The sequence below is a fragment of the Budorcas taxicolor genome, chromosome 7, assembly GCF_023091745.1.
Source record: "Budorcas taxicolor isolate Tak-1 chromosome 7, Takin1.1, whole genome shotgun sequence".
NCBI lineage: Eukaryota > Metazoa > Chordata > Mammalia > Artiodactyla > Bovidae > Budorcas > Budorcas taxicolor.
In genome coordinates, this window is record NC_068916.1 from 7,164,585 (window position 1) to 7,182,164 (window position 17,580).

General features: G+C 55.5%; 1 protein-coding gene across 1 annotated transcript; it reads left to right on the top strand.

Moving 5' to 3' along the window:
• The first annotated feature begins 1,513 nt into the window (after window positions 1–1,513).
• JAK3 (Janus kinase 3) lies at window positions 1,514–14,586 on the top strand. Its single transcript, XM_052643756.1, has 23 exons — window positions 1,514–1,697; window positions 2,156–2,279; window positions 2,603–2,714; window positions 2,971–3,116; window positions 3,517–3,811; window positions 4,430–4,552; window positions 4,658–4,815; window positions 5,232–5,343; window positions 5,559–5,745; window positions 6,541–6,668; window positions 6,899–7,030; window positions 7,744–7,828; window positions 8,595–8,722; window positions 9,433–9,565; window positions 9,649–9,800; window positions 9,940–10,090; window positions 10,708–10,847; window positions 10,919–11,108; window positions 11,705–11,829; window positions 12,348–12,520; window positions 12,939–13,056; window positions 13,398–13,508; window positions 14,458–14,586. The coding sequence occupies exons 1-23, from the start codon at window positions 1,514–1,516 to the stop codon at window positions 14,563–14,565; spliced, it is 3,315 nt and encodes a 1,104-aa protein (XP_052499716.1). The 3' UTR covers window positions 14,566–14,586.
• The last annotated feature ends 2,994 nt before the right edge of the window (window positions 14,587–17,580 follow it).

Sequence of the window (17,580 nt, forward strand, 5' to 3'; positions counted from 1 at the left end):
CACTCTCACTTTTGAACGTGTTGACAGGTCGGACTGGACTCCGTAAACTACCTCACTGAAGCAGGTGGGAGTCAGTGCATTTCACAGCTGAGAAAACTGTGTCTCAGCTGTGGGAACCCTGCTGGAGTCACAAAGCCAGGATATGGTGGGGCTGGGATTTCAACCCACAGCCTGAAGTTTTCACTGATCCTCAGTCCCAGGCTTATATTCTGAGTGTGTTAAAATCTCATTTACATTCTCCGCCCCCCGCCCCCACTATTATTTTGGAACGTAGTTTTTGTTGTTGTTTTACACTTTTTGGCCACATCCAGAGGCATGTGGAATCTTAGTTCCCCCACCAGGGATCAAACCCACATCCCCTGCATTGGAAGCGCAGTCTTCACCACTGGACTGCCAGGGAAGTCCCTGGAACATAGTTTTTATCCAATATTCTCTTTGTATCGTCTTCATTTGGGTCAGTTTAAGTAAATCTTCTTCATCTTCCTCCTTTTCCTCTGGCATGTGAAACCCAATTCCTTCCTCTACCCAACCCAGAGTCCTGAGCTCTGGGTCCCCCAGGGCGAGAGAGATCTGTAAGGTGGCTGCTGTAGAAATAATGTGGGTGGTTTCCTCCTGGACCTAACCCAGGGAGGACTTCCTACTCTGGGGAACTAATGGAACAGAGATGCAGGGATCAGGGGAGACAGAGGCAGAGATCTCTGTTGATTGAATCTGACGATGACTGAGTCTGATGTCTGGATCAGCCCCCGAGGCATGCATTAAACCAGCTGCTAAAGCTTCTTTTCCCAGCCTCAGAAGTGCTAGAATCCTCCAGCTTCACAAGGAGGGGTGGCCACTTCTATCTCGTCAACACCCATGTGCACAGGCCAATGGGCTTCATAGGTGGCGCTGGCCAGTGCAGGAGCCTCAGTAGTCCTGAGTTGGATCCACAGGCCAGGAATATCCCCTGGAGGAGGGAATGGCAACCCCCTCCAGTATTCTTGCCTGAAGAATCCCATGGACAGAAGAGCCTGGAGGGCTACAGTTCATGGGGTTGCAAAGAATCAGTCACAACTGAGTATGCACCCTTGCACAGGCCGATAACTATCTGCTTGCTGGTTAGCAAATCCCTATATCTGTGATTGATTGATCATGCCTGTCTGGAGAAGGGGTTGGAGAGTGGGTATATGTGGAGGCTGGAGGTTGGCTAGAGATGTTTGCCCTGGGCACCAAGAGTCTGAAGTGTGAGCTCACACAACTTTGTTGTGAATGTCTTCCAGCTTCCCAGCACAGCCCTCACCGGGGGTGGTCTGGCTCCTCACCCACCTTGCACACTCAGCTCCCTCTCTCTGCCTTTGCCCATATCTGTCCTTCTCTTTCTGTTGCTCTCTCCTCCTTATTTCTCTGGTTTCATCCCTACCTCACTCAGTCCTATTTCTTTCACCTCCCCACTCCTACCTCAGAAGATCTGCAACCTTGTCCTGTGATCACAGCTGAGGGGCTACCTTTTTCTGTGTTCAGGCAGGCTGCATTCATGGCACCTCCAAGTGAGGAGACACCCCTGATTTCTCAGCGGTCCTGCAGCCTCTCCTCTTCCGAGGCTGGTGCGCTGCACGTGCTGCTGCCCCCTCGGGGCCCTGGACCCCCACAGTGCCTGTCCTTTTCCTTTGGGGACCACTCAGCTGAAGACCTGTGTGTTTGCGCTGCTAAGGCCAGTGGTAAGTGCGTCCCTAGAAGGCTTGGTCAGAAGGAGGGTTAGGGTTGTGTGGAACACAGACTGGGAGCTGGAATAGCTGTCAAGCAGAGTCAGCACTGGATCTGGGGCTTTGAGGGATGAGTAGGAGTTTGGTAAGGGAGGAGGGTGCACCGGGAATGGCATGTCCATAGACTCAGAGGCATGATAGACTATTAGAAGAAACAGATGGTCATCCCTCGAGGTAAGCTGTTAAGTGGAAAGAGATGCTCTGGAGGCAGGGAGCCCTGAGAAGCAGGCTGAGTCCATGACTTTTCTCCTCAGGGCACTGAGGAGCCCTGGAATGGGTGCAAGCAGGGGTGGGACATGATGTCAGAGCTGAAGATGAGAAAGAGCCTGTGGGGCTGCATGAGGGTAACATGGCAGCCCCGCAGGGGGCAGATGGGGAGATTTGAGAGGGAACTGATGCGACCGCCCCCTCAGGCATCCTGCCCGTGTACCACTCCCTCTTTGCTCTGGCTTTGGAAGACCTGTCTTGCTGGTTCCCCCCAAGCCACATCTTCTCCGTGGAGGACACGGGTACCCAGGTCCTCGTCTACAGGCTCCGGTAGGAAGTGTCTCCCCCCCCCCACCCCCAAATGTGGGTTAAATAATACCGGGAGGGCATGCCTTTTGCTGAGGGCTTGGGAAATGGGAGTTTAAAACCACAGTAACCCTTGGCTTATCATTTCCCTGCACCTCCTGGTGGGTGCCCCGAGGGAGGGCATGAGCACTGCTCATTTCACAGATGAGAAAACTAATGTCAGAGAGGGTGGTTCACTTGTCCAACATCACACAGCAAGTCAAGGGTATAACCTGGGCTCTGTGAGGTCTTGGCACAGTCCCCCCCTCATCATATCCCCTACTCCAGGGTTCTTCCCTCCCCCACAGCTTTTACTTCCCCAACTGGTTTGGACTAGAGAAGTGCCACCGATTTGGGCTACGAAAAGACTTGGCCAGCGCCATCTTGGATCTGCCAGTCCTGGAGCACCTCTTTGCTCAGGTAGGTGTCTGCACGGGGATCAGCTCAGGGGTGGGGGTACCCAGGGCAATGTCAGGGCTCATGTTTGGGCAGCCTTGGCTGACTCTCCTGTGAGGAGGGCTGAGCGAGGAGGTGGGAATGAATTGGGCGGTATGAAGAAGGAGGGGCTAGTAGGGTGGGCGGGGCTCAGAGCGGCAGCCCCAGGGTGAAGGTCAGCCCCGGATGGGGGTGTATTGACGATATCAGGGCTCATGGTTGGGCTGTGACTGGCTCCTAGCACCGCCATGACCTGGTGAGCGGCCGCCTCAGGGTAGGCCTCAGCCTCAAGGAACAGGGTGAGTGTCTCAGCTTGGCTGTTCTGGACCTGGCCCGGATGGCCCTCGAGGAGGCTCAGCGGCCCGAGGAGTTGCTGAAGACGGTCAGGTGAGGGCTTCCAGGGTGTGGCGCCCAGCCTCTACCTGGGAGGGAGCCAACATGGCTCCACCAGGGGATCACAAGTCCGGCTCCCCACCTACAAGCCTACAGTGTGTTCATGGGACCCAAGCCCTCCCCTTGAACCCAGCCGCCCTGAGACTCCATAGCCAGACCTCAGGCAGCTAAAAGGACTATGTCTCTGTCTGTCTCATGGACCGCAACGGCCCTTCCCATGGAGGCCCTCCCTACCCCCATGCCTGTCTCCGAGTGTGTTTCTGTGTGTGCTGTGTGGCCCCCTACTGAGGCCACACTCCAACCCCTCACCTAGAGGCTCGGTTGATGTGCCGCCTCGGTCATCCCTGGCGGAGACCCCGCCCCATACTGAGGGCTCCATTCCGCTCACTTGCAGCTACAAGGTCTGCCTGCCCCCTGGCCTACGCGACCTGATCCAGGGTTTGAGCTTCGTGACTCGGAGACGCATCCGAAGGACAGTGCGCCGGGCCTTGCGCCGCGTGGCGGCCTGCCAGGCTGACAGGCACTCGCTCATGGTCAAGTACATCATGGACCTCGAGCGGCTGGATCCAGACAGGGCCGCCGAGACTTTCCGTGTGGGTCTCCCCGGCGCTGCTGGCGGTCAGGATACGCCGGGGCTGCTCCGTGTGGCTGGTGGCAGTGGCATCGCCTGGAGCCCAGGAGAACACGAGGTGTGTGGCGGGGGGCGCTGAGCGGGGGCCAGGGGCGGGGGCCAGGGGAGGGGCAGGGTCGTGGGCGGGGATTGGGGCGGGGCCGAGGGAGAGGCGGGGCAGTGAGGGGGCTTGGGACGGAGCGGCTCGCTCCGGGAGGAGTGAGGCGTGGGTGGGGCTGAGCGAGGCGTGGGTGGGGCTGAGCGAGGAAGCGGAGATGAAAAGGGCGGGACGTAGAGGGAGGGGCTAGTAGGGTGTGCCGGGCTCAGAATGGGGCTAACAGCAGGTGGAGCGAAGAGGCAGGACTCGGGGTGGGTGAGGCTCCCGACTGGACTAAGAGACACCAGGAGATAAAGTGGAGTTAAGTGAGGGAGGGACTCGGGGCGTGGGGGACCGGCCGAGAGAAGGACTCCGGGGTTGGCAGAGGTGAGGAGGCGGATATTTGGGATGAGCAGGGGAGAGAGTTGAGAGGGGCGGTGTGGACAGGAGGCGGGGCTTGACGGGAGAGGGGTGGGACTCGGTGAGGCTGGGAGGAGCGGGTCTCGTGAGTGGGGACTGGCGGGGTCCCGGCTTCCAAAAAAGGACTGGGGGCGCGGAGGGAGCGGGATCCCCAGCTTCAGCCCTCCGCCTTCTTCACAGGTCCTCCAGCCCTTCTGCGACTTTCCAGAAATCGTGGATATCAGCATCAAGCAGGCTCCGTGCATTGGCCCGGCTGCGGAGCATCGCCTGGTCACCATCACCAGGACAGACAATCAGATCCTGGTGGGTGCTGGAACCCCCTCCCCTCCTACCTTCCCCATCCCTGACGGCGGGGACGCAGGATTGTCACCCTCGGACCGCGGCGGGCCCTGACACCGGTCCTCACAGGAGGCCGAGTTCCCGGGGCTTCCCGCAGCGTTGTCCTTCGTGGCGCTCGTGGATGGCTACTTCCGGCTGACCACGGACTCGCGGCACTACTTCTGCAAGGAGGTGGCGCCGCCGCGGCTGCTGGAGGAGGTGGCTGAGCAGTGCCATGGCCCCATCACGTAAGGACTCACTGGGGACCAAATCTCTGGCACGCCCTTTCTCGGTGCCTCGGTGTCCTTGCTTCTCAGGAGCCCTTCAACAGCACCGGGTGCATAGCTGGCTCTCAGTGAATCTGCAGTCTCACTTCTGCAGCCGCTTCCCTCCCTTTGGCTCCTTGAGGTCCCAGAGCCATTTCCTGGGATGCTCGAGGTGCCCAGGTGTGGAGCTTCACCTGCGGTTTCCTCTTTAATCCCCTAGGCAGAAGCCCAGCTTTGGGTTCGTTTTACAAATGGGAGGGAGTGAGGGAATGTTACCTGGTGAGGTTCCCAGGGCTTCAGGGAGGCCAAGATTAGAGCTCCAGTTCAGTTTGCTTTCTCTGCCTCCATCTGTTTCTCACCATCTTTGACTCTCAGTTCTCTTCCACCTTTCCCCACAGCCTGGATTTTGCCATCCACAAACTCAAGACTGAGGGCTCACGTCCCGGCTCCTATGTCCTCCGCCGCAGTCCCCAGGATTTCGACAGCTACCTCCTAACTGTTTGTGTCCTGGTCAGTCTACCTCCAGGGGCCAGGAGGGCAAGGAGGGCTTCCTGGAGGAGATGATATTTGAGCTGAGCACTGACATATGAATCAGCATGGCTTCCTGAAGAAGGGGAGGAAAAAGGCATTCCCAGTGGAGGGAATAGAATATGCAAAGACTTGGAGATTCGAGGGCGAGAGTGCCTCCCACTTCCTCTCAAGAGACCACTCACTCCTCTTTGCAGACCCCGCTGGGCCCGGATTATAAGGGCTGCCTCATCCGGTGCGACCCCACAGGAACCTTTTCCCTGGCTGGCCTTGGCCGTCCCCACAGCAGTCTTCGAGAGCTCCTGGCAGCCTGCTGGAATGGCGGGTTGCATGTGGATGGGGTTGAGCTATACCTTACCTTCCGCTGCAACCCCAGACCTAAAGGTGAGCCTGCCTTCTCCCCCAAGCTGAATAGGCAACCTGGGACCCTGCCTTTCTGTGTCTGTTCCAGCTCTTCAGTGGCAAGTGACAAAGTCTGCTGGTCAAAGTAGTCTAGGAGGGAAAAAAGGTGATCTAGGGCTTGTGGGATAGAGGCTGCTTCCAGGGATGGCTGAATCCAGGCATAGCTGGATCTGAGTGATGTCACTAGCACTTAGCCTCTGTTCATCGCTTGCCTCTTGCTCTGGGTGAATTTTGCTCTCAGACAGACCCCTGGGATGGGACAGCTTTGAGGTGTGAGTTCTCCAGATTTTTCCAGAATCCCTAGTAGGACTTGAGACCAAACTCACCACGGCATCACCTGCTCATTTGTACCACCTGCGGGGTTCCTTCCATCTCATTCTCTCTCCCTCCCCTCACTGGGACTTCCTGGAGTTTCCTTTCAAATAAGCCGTGTGCCCTGGAACCCTCATCTTAGTCCTGGCTTCTGCAGAAGACCCCACGCTGAGACAGTTTAGTGATTGTCACTCAGTTGTGTCCGGCTCTTTGTGACTCCACGGACTGTAGCCCACCAGGCTCCTCTGTCCATTTTCCAGGCAAGAATACCAGAATGGGTTGCCATTCCCTTCTCCAGAGGATCTTTCTGACCCAGGGATCAAACCAAGATCTCCCTCATTGCAGGCAGATTCTTTATCATCTGAGCCACCAAGGACAACCCCACACTGAGACAGGGAGTGAGCAATCCTTTGAGGACCTTTCACCTTTGACCTCTAGTTTTCTTTCTCCTTCCACTCCCCATAGAAAAGTCCAATCTGATTGTGGTCCGGAGAGGCTGCAACCCACCCACATCATCCCCTGTTCAGCCCCAATTCCAGTGCCAGCTGAGTCAGATGACATTTCACAAGATCCCTGCTGACAGCCTGCAGTGGGTAAGGAGCCCCAGGAAATGGGGGAAACATACTTCAGGTGGGATCCAGAGACCAGGTCTGCATCCATCTCTGCTGTGTGGCCTCAGTCATGTGATACAACCTCTTTGTGCCTCTGTTTCATCCTCTGTAAAATTGATCCATTACCTGTGCCTTGCTTGGGTCAGAGCTAAGGGACAGGATCCCATGGGAGCCCTGTTACTGGCCTTTCATGTTGCCTCCTCACTCTCCAGCATGAGAACCTAGGTCACGGGTCCTTCACCAAGATTTATCGGGGCTGTCACCATGAGATTGTGGATGGGGAGGCCCGAGAGACAGAGGTGCTGCTCAAAGTGATGGACGCCAAGCACAAGAATTGCATGGAGGTGAGCAGGGTGGGACCAGACCTTCTGGGTTAAGGCCTAGCTGGAGAGGGGGTTCTGGATTCAGAGAAATTTAAGAACACACAGGGTCGGGCTTCCCTGGTGGTCCAGTGGTTAAGACTCCATGTTCCCACAGCAGCAGGTGCAGGTTCGATCTCTGGTTGGAGAAGATGCTGCACGCTGCAGTGCAGCCAAAAAAAAAAAAACCCAGAAAAGAAACCCAAAACCAAAACAAAGAGAATACACACAGGGTCTTAAAATAACAGAAAGGCAGCCACAGCATCTCCATGAAATACAGAAGGGTGGAGAATCTAGATGCAAACGGCAGAGTATACGAGACAGAGGGAACAGCCAGCGCAGAAGTCCTGAGGCAGGGCCAACTCTAATAGCAAGGAGAACAGTGGGTCAGAGAGGAATGAGCAAAGGAGAAGAGAGCAATGATGTGGACGGAGGCATCCTCAGGGGCTGGGCAACACAGAGGAAGGTTTGAGCCAAAAGGTGAGTGACTCAAGGTAGACTACAGCAGGGACTTCCTGCCTCCATTAAAAAAATCACGATACAGAGTGCTGTGTGCATTAATGGTGGACTCCAAGGCCAAAGGAAGCTGGCGGCCAGGTCTCCTGAGGCAAGTTTGTGAGCAGCACGTTTGGGGTTCATTGGTCTGACCCAGGAGTGGAAGAAACCCATACGTGTTCTCTCCGTTCTTTCCTCCCCAGTCATTCCTGGAAGCAGCGAGCTTGATGAGCCAAGTGTCATACCAGCATCTCGTATTGCTCCACGGCGTGTGCATGGCTGGAGACAGTGAGAGACGTTCCCCATCTCTGCCCTGCCTCACTGGGCCCACCTACAGCAGCAATAGCAGTATACACTCAGAGCCTGCCCTGGCTGGGGCTCCATTCCACCAGGGTCTATCATCTTGTACTCATGTCCCTCCATCATCACTCTTTGAATAAGCAGCAGAATTATCTCAAGTCAGGCAGACCTGGGTTCTGATCTATTGTGTACCATCTCTGCAGCTTTGCAAGGTCCACGCTGCCTCTCCAAGCCTTGTTTCCATCAGTTCAGCTCAGCAGCTGTTTATTGGGAGCCCAACATGTGCCAAGAGCTGGGTGCATAGCATAGAACATGACAGGCTGAGCAGGATGATAAGTGATGGTGTATGGTGGGGCAGCACAGGTCATTGTGGGTGATCAGAGGCTGCTAACCCAGCTTGGAGGTCAAGCAGTGATTCTGAGTAGGTAAGGATACATTCTAAGCTGGAAAGGCAAGAATAGATAGACATTAGGGAAGTGAGAGAAGAGGGGCATTCCAATCAGAAACACAGAACTTGCAAAGGGTTGGGAGTGAGTCTTGGAGAGAGCGCGACACCTTCCAGGCATTACAGGCAAATGGTTCTGAGATGGGAAATGGGGAAGCAGAGAGGTGAATAGGGTAAGGATGGAGGGATAGGAGAGAGAAAAGTCAGAGCTGAGAGTTCAAGCTACCCTTGAAGGTGGGGTTGGGGGCAGAGCCTGTTGAATACAATACAGTCCTGCCTCCCAACCCTGCCCCTTCCTACTTCCACCAGGTATCATGGTTCAGGAATTTGTACGCCTGGGAGCACTGGACACATATCTACGCAAGTGTGGCCACCTAGTGCCAGCCAGCTGGAAGCTACAGGTGATCAAACAGCTGGCCTATGCCCTCAACTATCTGGTGAGTGCTCCTCTGCCTGCTCCATCCTCCATTCAAGAGTGGATGGGGCTTTGAGAGTGGGCTCTGTTGTATGGATAGGAGTTTGGCAAGGGTGGAGGGCAAGTGGAGGGCATTTGAGACTGAGGGAACAGCATACATACAGGCTCAGAGGTGTACGAGCAGGAGACAGCTGATCATTCATGGAAGTTGAGGGGACTGGTGAGCCACAAGGCTGGCCCCGGGGGAGGCTTCCCCAGAAGAAAGAACATTACAGTTGGGGTCTTGGAGATTGAGTAGAAGTTCATTAAGAAAAAAAAGGAAGGAGGGCATGTCAGGCTGAGAGAAAAGCCTGGGCAAAGGCTGCAGCTTAGATGTGTTGCTTGTCCAGGAGTGTATCAGGTCTGTTCACCTGGCAGGAGACCAGAGTGGAGATGTGGGAGAGAGAAGCCCATGGGAAGAGTGACCAAGAGTTGGATTTCAAAGGGCCTTGAGTGCCAGTCTGAGGACCTTTGACTTTATCCTGAAGGGATTAAGAAGCCGTGGGATGAAGGAGCAATGTTTAAGAAGAGGAGGGACACAGGAGGTGTATTGCCAGTAGTCTAGGAAAGATGTTGAAGTATGGTCTGAGCAGTACCAGGTGGGCTTTGAAGGATGTGTAGGAGTTCGCCAACCAGCATATTCATTCATCCCCTCCACCACCCCTGGCATTTCCCTGTGCTTGGTCCACTTAGGAAGACAAAGGTCTCCCTCATGGCAATGTGTCAGCCCGGAAGGTGCTCTTGGCTCGTGAGGGGACTGATGGGAACCTGCCTTTCATCAAGCTGAGTGACCCGGGTGTCAGCCCCACTGTGCTAAGCCTGGAGAGTAAGTGCTGAGGGGTGAAGGAGGGAGGGACCTAGTGGGGCAAGGAAGCGGATCCCTGATCCCATCCTTGCCTCCTGCACCAGTGCTCACTGACAGGATCCCCTGGGTGGCCCCTGAATGTCTCCAGGAGGCCCGAACACTTGGCTTGGAAGCTGACAAGTGGGGCTTTGGAGCCACAGTCTGGGAGGTGTTCAGTGGTATCACAGTGCCCATCAGCATCCTGGAGCCTGCCAAGGTCAGAGCACCAGCACTGGCTTCTAGAGCTCTCATTTGACAGAAGGGTGGAATGAAGTCCAGCTTGGGGAGGATGGACGGGTCTAGGGGGTACCTCTGAGGGTTCACTGGGGGTAACCAGCCCTTCATCCTGCCTTTAGAAGCTCCAGTTTTACCAGGAACGGCAGCAGTTGCCTGCCCCCAAGTGGATGGAGCTGGCCCTGCTGATCCAACAGTGCATGGCCTATGAGCCAGACCAGAGGCCCTCTTTCCGCGCTGTCATCCGTGACCTGAACAGCCTCATCACTTCAGGTGCCCACTTGGGCCAGGCAGGGTGGGCAGGGCTGGGATGTCATATTGGACCCAGTAGAAGAGTGAGATTTGTATGTGGAGCCTGCCCTGTGTGCCAGGCAAGGTTGGAATGATTGATGACTGTAACAGTCAGTATGAGCTTCAACAGCTATTGTAACAAACAAGCCCCTCAATTCAAGGCCACACACAATGGATGTTTAGCTCTCATTCATTGAGGGTGTCCAAGTCAGCAAGAAACTCTCCCTTTGTGGTTCTACCCATCCTATGGCCTTAGGCCCCTACTGGGTCCTCTGCAAGCAGGAGAGAGAGTATCGAGGGTCCCACTCTAGGTTTTCATGGGCCAGGCCTAAAGGAGCTTCCAGTGCACCTCTCTCCCCTGCCACCCCCTGGCAGTGAGGTCTGGGAAATGCCTTTCTGTCTGTGTGCAGCATGTGCACTGCATAAGAGGGCTGCCTTTGCCAAGAGGCAGCTTTTCCCAGCCCTACAAATACCTCTTGGCTTGCAGTGGCCCTGCCATAATGCACAGAGAGGGTAAGCATTCAGATGGAGGTCACACAGCAAGTTAGCTTAGGAGCAGGGGCCCAGGACACTGCTCACTCACTGCCTGTGCCCCCCAGATTATGAGCTCCTCTCAGACCCCACACCTGGCACCCTGGCGCCCCGTGATGGGCTCTGGAATGGCACCCAGCTCTATGCCTGCCAGGACCCTACCATCTTTGAAGAGAGACACCTCAAGTACATCTCGCAGCTGGGCAAGGTGAGGTGGGTTAGGCTGGGGTGGGTGGGGTGGCACTCACGCATGTGAACACCAGCCCCACTGTCCCCCAGGGCAACTTTGGCAGCGTGGAGCTGTGCCGCTATGACCCGCTGGGCGACAACACAGGGGCCCTGGTGGCCGTGAAGCAGTTGCAGCATAGTGGGCCAGAACAGCAGCGGGACTTCCAGCGGGAGATCCAGATCCTCAAAGCCCTCCACAGTGACTTCATTGTCAAGTACCGGGGTGTCAGCTATGGCCCAGGTGAACCCCTCTTCAAATCACACACCCTCACCCTTCGGCACGACCATTTTAGGTGGTCTGAGAACACCAGCAGGGGCGCTACTGACGGATCTTGTTTATCCAGATCTGCCTTGTTGTTCAGTCACTCAGTCCTGTCCGATTCATTTGTGACCCCCCTCCTGGACTGTAGCCCACCAGGCTCCTCTGTCCGTGGGATTCTCCAGGCAGCAATACCGGAGTGGGTTGCCATTTCCTACTCCAGGGGATCCTCCCCATTCAGGGATCAAACCGCTATCTCCTGCAAGTCTCCTGCATTGCAGGCTGATTCTTAACTGCGGAGCCACTGGGGATGCCTAAGACTACCTCGGCATCGTCAGTTTTCCCACCTGAAAAAAACGGGTCGTTATGAGGTTAAAAAGAATTAATGTATATTATAGAAAGTACTCAAATAGATTAGCAATACGTGTCACTGTGGCCGTTCCCATTTTATAGAAAGCAATATTGAGGCCCGGAGGGGACACAAGGTCCCACTCTCATCGGGGAAGAAGAATGGGGAAGGGAAGGAGACGAAGTTAGGCCCTGTGGTGACTCCTCCCTGCCTCCCCCGCCACCCCTAGGCCGCCAGAGCCTGCGGTTGGTCATGGAGTATCTGCCCAGCGGCTGCCTGCGCGACTTCCTGCAGCGGCACCGCGCCCGCCTCGACGCTGGCCGCCTGCTCCTCTACGCCTCACAGATCTGCAAGGTGCGGGGCGGAGGAGAGCGGGGCGACCGTGGACCTGCCGCGTCCACAGAGCTGGCTTGATGGGCGGGGTCTGCATGGATTCGCCAGGAAGGCTGAGGGTTGAAGTCTGGGGTCCAGGTTAGGCTGGAAATGCGGTTGAGTTAGGGTTAAGGTCGGGGACTTCGCTTGTGGCTCAAACGGTAAAGAATCTGCCTGCAGTGCGGGAAACCTGGGTTCCATCCCTGGGTCGGGAAGATCCCCTGGAGGAGGGCATGGCCACCCACTCCAGCATTCTTGCCTGGAGAACACCATGGACAGAGGAGCCTGGTGGGCTGCAGTCCATGGGGTCGCGGAGTCGGACACGCCCGAGCGACTGACACTTCTAGTAGGTCCAAAACAATAAGCAGGTGAGGACTGGAGAGATGGGTCAGCGGTAGGGTTAGGCTTGGGATCTGGGTTGGGCTGCTGCTGGATTCCATGTCAGACTTGGGGCCCCTGCGGAGTCATCCTGGGGGTCCACACCCCACGCCCGCCCATAGGGCATGGAGTACCTGGGCTCCTGCCGCTGCCTGCACCGCGACCTGGCAGCCCGGAACATCCTGGTGGAAAGCGAGACGCACGTCAAGATCGCCGACTTCGGCCTCGCCAAGCTGCTGCCTCTCGACAAAGACTACTACGTGGTCCGCGAGCCAGGCCAGAGCCCCATCTTCTGGTAGGGGCCTCCTCCCAGCCCCACCCTGCCCCCGTACTACCCAGGCAGCTCCGCCTCTCGCGCTTTTCGGTTCCCGCCCTGCCTCCCGCGGGGAGGGGGGCCTGCTGTGGCCACGCCCCCACAGCCCAGGCTCCTCCCCGTCACGCTCCTTTTCTTGTTCTGGCTCCACCCCTCCCTGGCCCTGCTCCCCGTCCCCGCTCAGCCCGCCGCGCTCTGGCCCCGCCCCGGCCCCGTCCCGGCACCTCACAGCTTTGGAGCAACCTCCCATCCCACAGCCAGGGAAACTGAGACCTCAGAACTGGCTGGGACTGACTTTCTCATAGTCACCTACCTGGACCACCCACCCTAGTCCAGGGCTGAGCCCTTTCCTGTCCTCTACATTACTGTCGCATCCCAAGACCTCCCTGGCCCCCTCCAGGTATGCCCCAGAGTCCCTCTCGGACAACATCTTCTCGCGCCAGTCGGATGTCTGGAGCTTCGGAGTCGTCCTGTACGAGCTATTCACCTACAGCGACAAGCACTGTAGCCCCTCAGCCGTGAGTTGGCACCCCTGGTTTCCCCATATCCTCTTCCCCCTCAGGTCAACCCCTGTCCTCTGTGCTGAGGGTCACCCGGTCCCAGCCTTAGATGCTCCGGGAGGACCTCTTTTTACTATGACTGATACCTCCCGCTCCTCCCCTCCAATCATCGGCAGCCCCCTTCCCCATCCACCGCAGACAGCTCCTGCTCCCCAGTAGGAGGGCCCCCTTCCCTTACCACGGGTGGGTGATTCCCTTCCTGCCTTCACTGTGGCTGACCCGCACGATAACGGGCGGCCCCACCCCTCTCCCTGCCGGATGGCTCCTCCCCCACCTGGGGCCCTCCCCCTTGGCTCCAGGAGTTCCTGCGGATGATGGGATGTGAGAGAGATGTTCCAGCCCTCTGCCGCCTCCTGGAGCTGTTGGCCGAGGGCCAGAGGCTGCCCGCACCTCCTGCCTGTCCTAGTGAGGTGAGCTCTGGAGGGCCTGCCTCAGTTTCCCACTTTGTAGATTCACCCATGGTGTCTCTTGGGCAAGCCTGCTGATTCCTCTGAATTACTCTCCACCGAAGATATCTCTTGGCTGAGAGCAGGGATCAAGGGAATGAGGCTGAAGGAGATTTCTGGCCTCTGCTTTGCTGCTCTCTCACTGTATGGTAAAACACAAACACTTTCAGAGCCTCAGTTTACCTGTCTCCAAAATGGGAATAACAATGCCTTATAGGGTGGGGGAGGACCAATTTGCTAACACCTCTCCAGTGCTCATCTCGGAGTCTAGCATACAGTCGGTGCTCAGTAAATGATGATTCTTACAGTTTCTCATTAGAGCTTTTGTAGAAGTGTCTGACATATGGTTGGTCATTCACAAATTAATTTGCTCAGGCCACAGACATTTATTGAGCTCTGTGTGCTGGGCTTTGTGTTGGGTGCTGGGGACCCAGTGGAGGACAGAACAGATAATACCCCTCCTTCTTATAACCACCAGAAGCTAACAAGAACATTCTGGTGGTGATCAATGTCTAGAAAGAGTTGAGGGAGGTATAGTCAGGAGCAGCTTCCTAGCGGGGGTGGTGCCTGAGGGAGGAAGAGGATACCATCCAAGGGGAAAGCTGGGAGAGAGCATTTTCAGTGGAGCGCAAAACAGATGCAAAGGCCCTGAGGTGGAAATGAGTTTAGTGTATTTGAAAAATGAGATGGGGGCAGATGTGGCTGCATGGAACACGAGAGGAGGTGATGGAGGGGGTGGTGGAGGGAGGGAGATGGGAGGGGATGAGATTTTTTTCTAAGACCCATAGGGAGCCGTGGGAAGCTTTGAAGCAAGAGAGGGATGAAGTCTAGTTTATACTTTAAAACTACAAACAGGAGTCATGTCCTTTCTACCACTCCCATGTGACCCTGTTATCTCTTCTCCACCCCTCAGGTTCATGAGCTCATGAAGCTGTGCTGGGCCCCTAACCCTCAAGACCGGCCATCATTCAGTGCCCTGGGCCCCCAGCTGGATGCACTGTGGAGTGGAAGCCGGGGATAGTGTCCAGAGGCATGAGACGCTCACCTTCCCTGCTTGCCTAGAGGGAGAACACCATTCTCTGTCATTTTTCATATCTCCTGCACACAGACCTCTAGGTTCTGGTCTCCATGGACTTGCTGTGTGACCTTGAGCAGGAACCTGCTCCTCTCTGGTCCTCCTGCTTCACAGAGACCCCTCATAGGGTTACTGACATTGCACTTGGGGGAGCAACCCTGCCTTGCAGGGCAACAGCAGCCTTGTGGCTCTTTGAACTTGGAAAGATTCAAGGCAGATGTCATGATGGGGTCTAATGAGCTCCATCCACTCCCCAGAATCAAGGGACCACATTTAAGACCCTTCCATCTTCCCAACCTCTCAGGGTCTGGCCTGCAGCTTCCTGTTCTCATTTTCAGAGGAGACTTTATGTTGCTTTAAATATGTCATCTCAGGCTTCTATTCCCTTCTCCCTCTTTAGCTGGAGGAAGCCAAGGACAAGAGCAACTGTCCAGGCTGAAAATCCACTCTTTGAGGGGGAGACTATGGGACTGTTTGGAACTGTGTAAGAGACCAGGAGAGGCTGAGGTCCCCAGCCTCTGAACCTGAGTGTCCCAGGGCTTCTGTACCCTGGGGCCCTTTCTGTCTGGACAAGAGGATCATAAAATTGATGACAATGGAGCCTAACAGGAGCTTTTCATCAATTGAAGGGAGGAAAGGCATTCTTGGCAGAGGAAATGGCATGGCGAGAGGAAAAGGCTCAGAGTGCAGGGGTTAGGAGCATGGGTGTTGGAGCCCATGGTTCTGCCACTTACTTGCTGTGTGATGGTGGGCGAGTTGCTTCCTTTCTCTGGCTTCAGTGCCACCCTCTGTATCATGGGCAATAGTGTTGGCCCTTGGGCTCCACAAAGCCAACTTCTGGAAGTGTGTGGGAAGCCATCTAGTGCAGGCCAGCCCCCACCACTCCTTCACACCTGCCTGCAAGGTTTTTCTGCCACTTTTGCCTCCCTGGAAAACTCTTACTCAACTCTCAAAAGCCCAGCTATCACCTCCTTGCAGCCTTCCCTGGGATTTTCCCACTACTCCCATTCAGCCCTATACTTCCAGCTCTAGGGCTGGGGTACGTCTATATCCAGCTCTGTCTCCTCTGACCTGGAGGCTCCTTAGGGAGTTGGGCTGGGGTGGGCACAAAGAGGACTCTGGGAGTGTTCATTGAATGAATAAAGACGTTCAGTGGAGAGGATGGTTTGTTGCTGGACTTGGGCAATGGGAATTCTTGGGGATGTGTGAGCCAGGGAGGAATGTGATCAGAGTTCGGGGATAGAGACCCCTGGGGCCTACAGTGGGAGCCTCAGGACATGCTGGGGGCTGAGGGACAGGAGGGTGAGGCCCTCAAGGACAGAAGCCCTCCCCCAAACCCCAGCTGCTGGCCTTGGCTCTGTCCTGGGGAGCTGATTACAGGCTCTTGGGGGTGGAGGGAACAGGCTGCTCTAGGGGAGATCAGAGGGCAAGGCCCTATTGGGAGGGTTAGGCTATGGAGATGGGTCCAACATTACCGGGGGCCAAGGCAGCCCTCTATTTGCTCCTCAGGACTGATGGAAAGATTTGGAGAGTGGCGGAGACAGAGAGACATAGAAAGAGACTCAGAGAAGGACACAGAGAGCATGGGAGAGACAGACAGAGATCTCTGTACCTACTGACATAGTCTGCTTTGGTGAAAAGTGGTAGGGGGCTGCAACACAGGGTTTTCAGCTCAGGGTCTCCCTTGCACTGGATTGAGTAACCTTTATGCCTTAATTTCCCTCCTTGGTAAAACTGACACCCAGTAGAGGCCTCGAGCCCCTGTCCAACCCAAAGAGACCCTGATATGGAGGCAGAACCAACAAACACCCCCAGCCCTGGGGCCCGGCCTCTTGTGACCTTGGGCAAGTATGGGGTCCCCTCTCTGAGCCTCAGTTTCCTTATCTGTACAGTAATAAGGATAACAAGATTCTGAATGTCCTTGGTCTCGGTTGATTGGATGCTCACCAGCACCATCCCAGGGAATTATTATATCTAAGTTTATTTCTCCTCTTTAAAAGAGTTTAAAAAAATAAAGACTCTTCAGTGGTCCCCCTGGGAAAGATACACCCAGGAAGATAGACCATGGCCATTTTGTGTGGGTCTCAGCCTATCAATGGGTTTCCCAGGTGATGCTAGTGGTAAAGAACCCACCTGCCAATGCAGGAGATATGAGACATGGGTTCCATCCCTGGGTCAGGAAGGTCCCTTGGAGAAGGGCATGGCAACCCACTCCAGTATTCTTGCCTGAAGAATCCCGTGGACAGAGGAGCCTGGTGGGCTATAGTCCATGGGATCACAAAGAGTTGGTCACGACTGAAGCAACGTAGCATGCACACACACAGCCTATCAATAATCAATGTGGTGGTTAGACTGGCCCGGGGAGTTCTTACTACGATTCCAAGATTCCTTTCAGCAATAACCATCAGGAAAGTTTGCAAAAATAAAGGTTTATTACCTATAAATTACACGGCACACCTGGAAATGACACAGCACACCCAGGGCCAGGCTCTTGTAGAGGAAGCAGGGTTGGCCTGGGTTCCTGCTTTTATTGGGGTCAAGCATGGGAGCCTAGAGGTTTGTGGGCTCACTCTTATTGGTGAATTTAACATGGGTTGGAGTTTGAAGCATAAGAGAAGAACAAATGAAACAAAAACAAAGCAAAAAAGCTCAAGTGGCCCCAAAGGTAAGATATTGAAGTCAAGATGTCTATAACAAATGTGGGAAGAGGTGGTCGGGCTCTGGAGTCGTATTTATCAGACAGCCATGGTTGAAGCTGATGCCTGGGCAATCAAAGGATGTCAGGCACTCACATCATAAAAATAAGAAAACTCAACTATCAGAGGTTCCAAGAGGCTTGCCCTGACCCTGCCCTTGACCTCCCTGGGCCGTCCGTTGGGAAGGCTCTGTCCCCGCTCCAAGGCTCCCAGCTGGGGCGCCTATAAGGCGGATCCCCGCTGGGGCCCGGTGCCTCTCACAGCC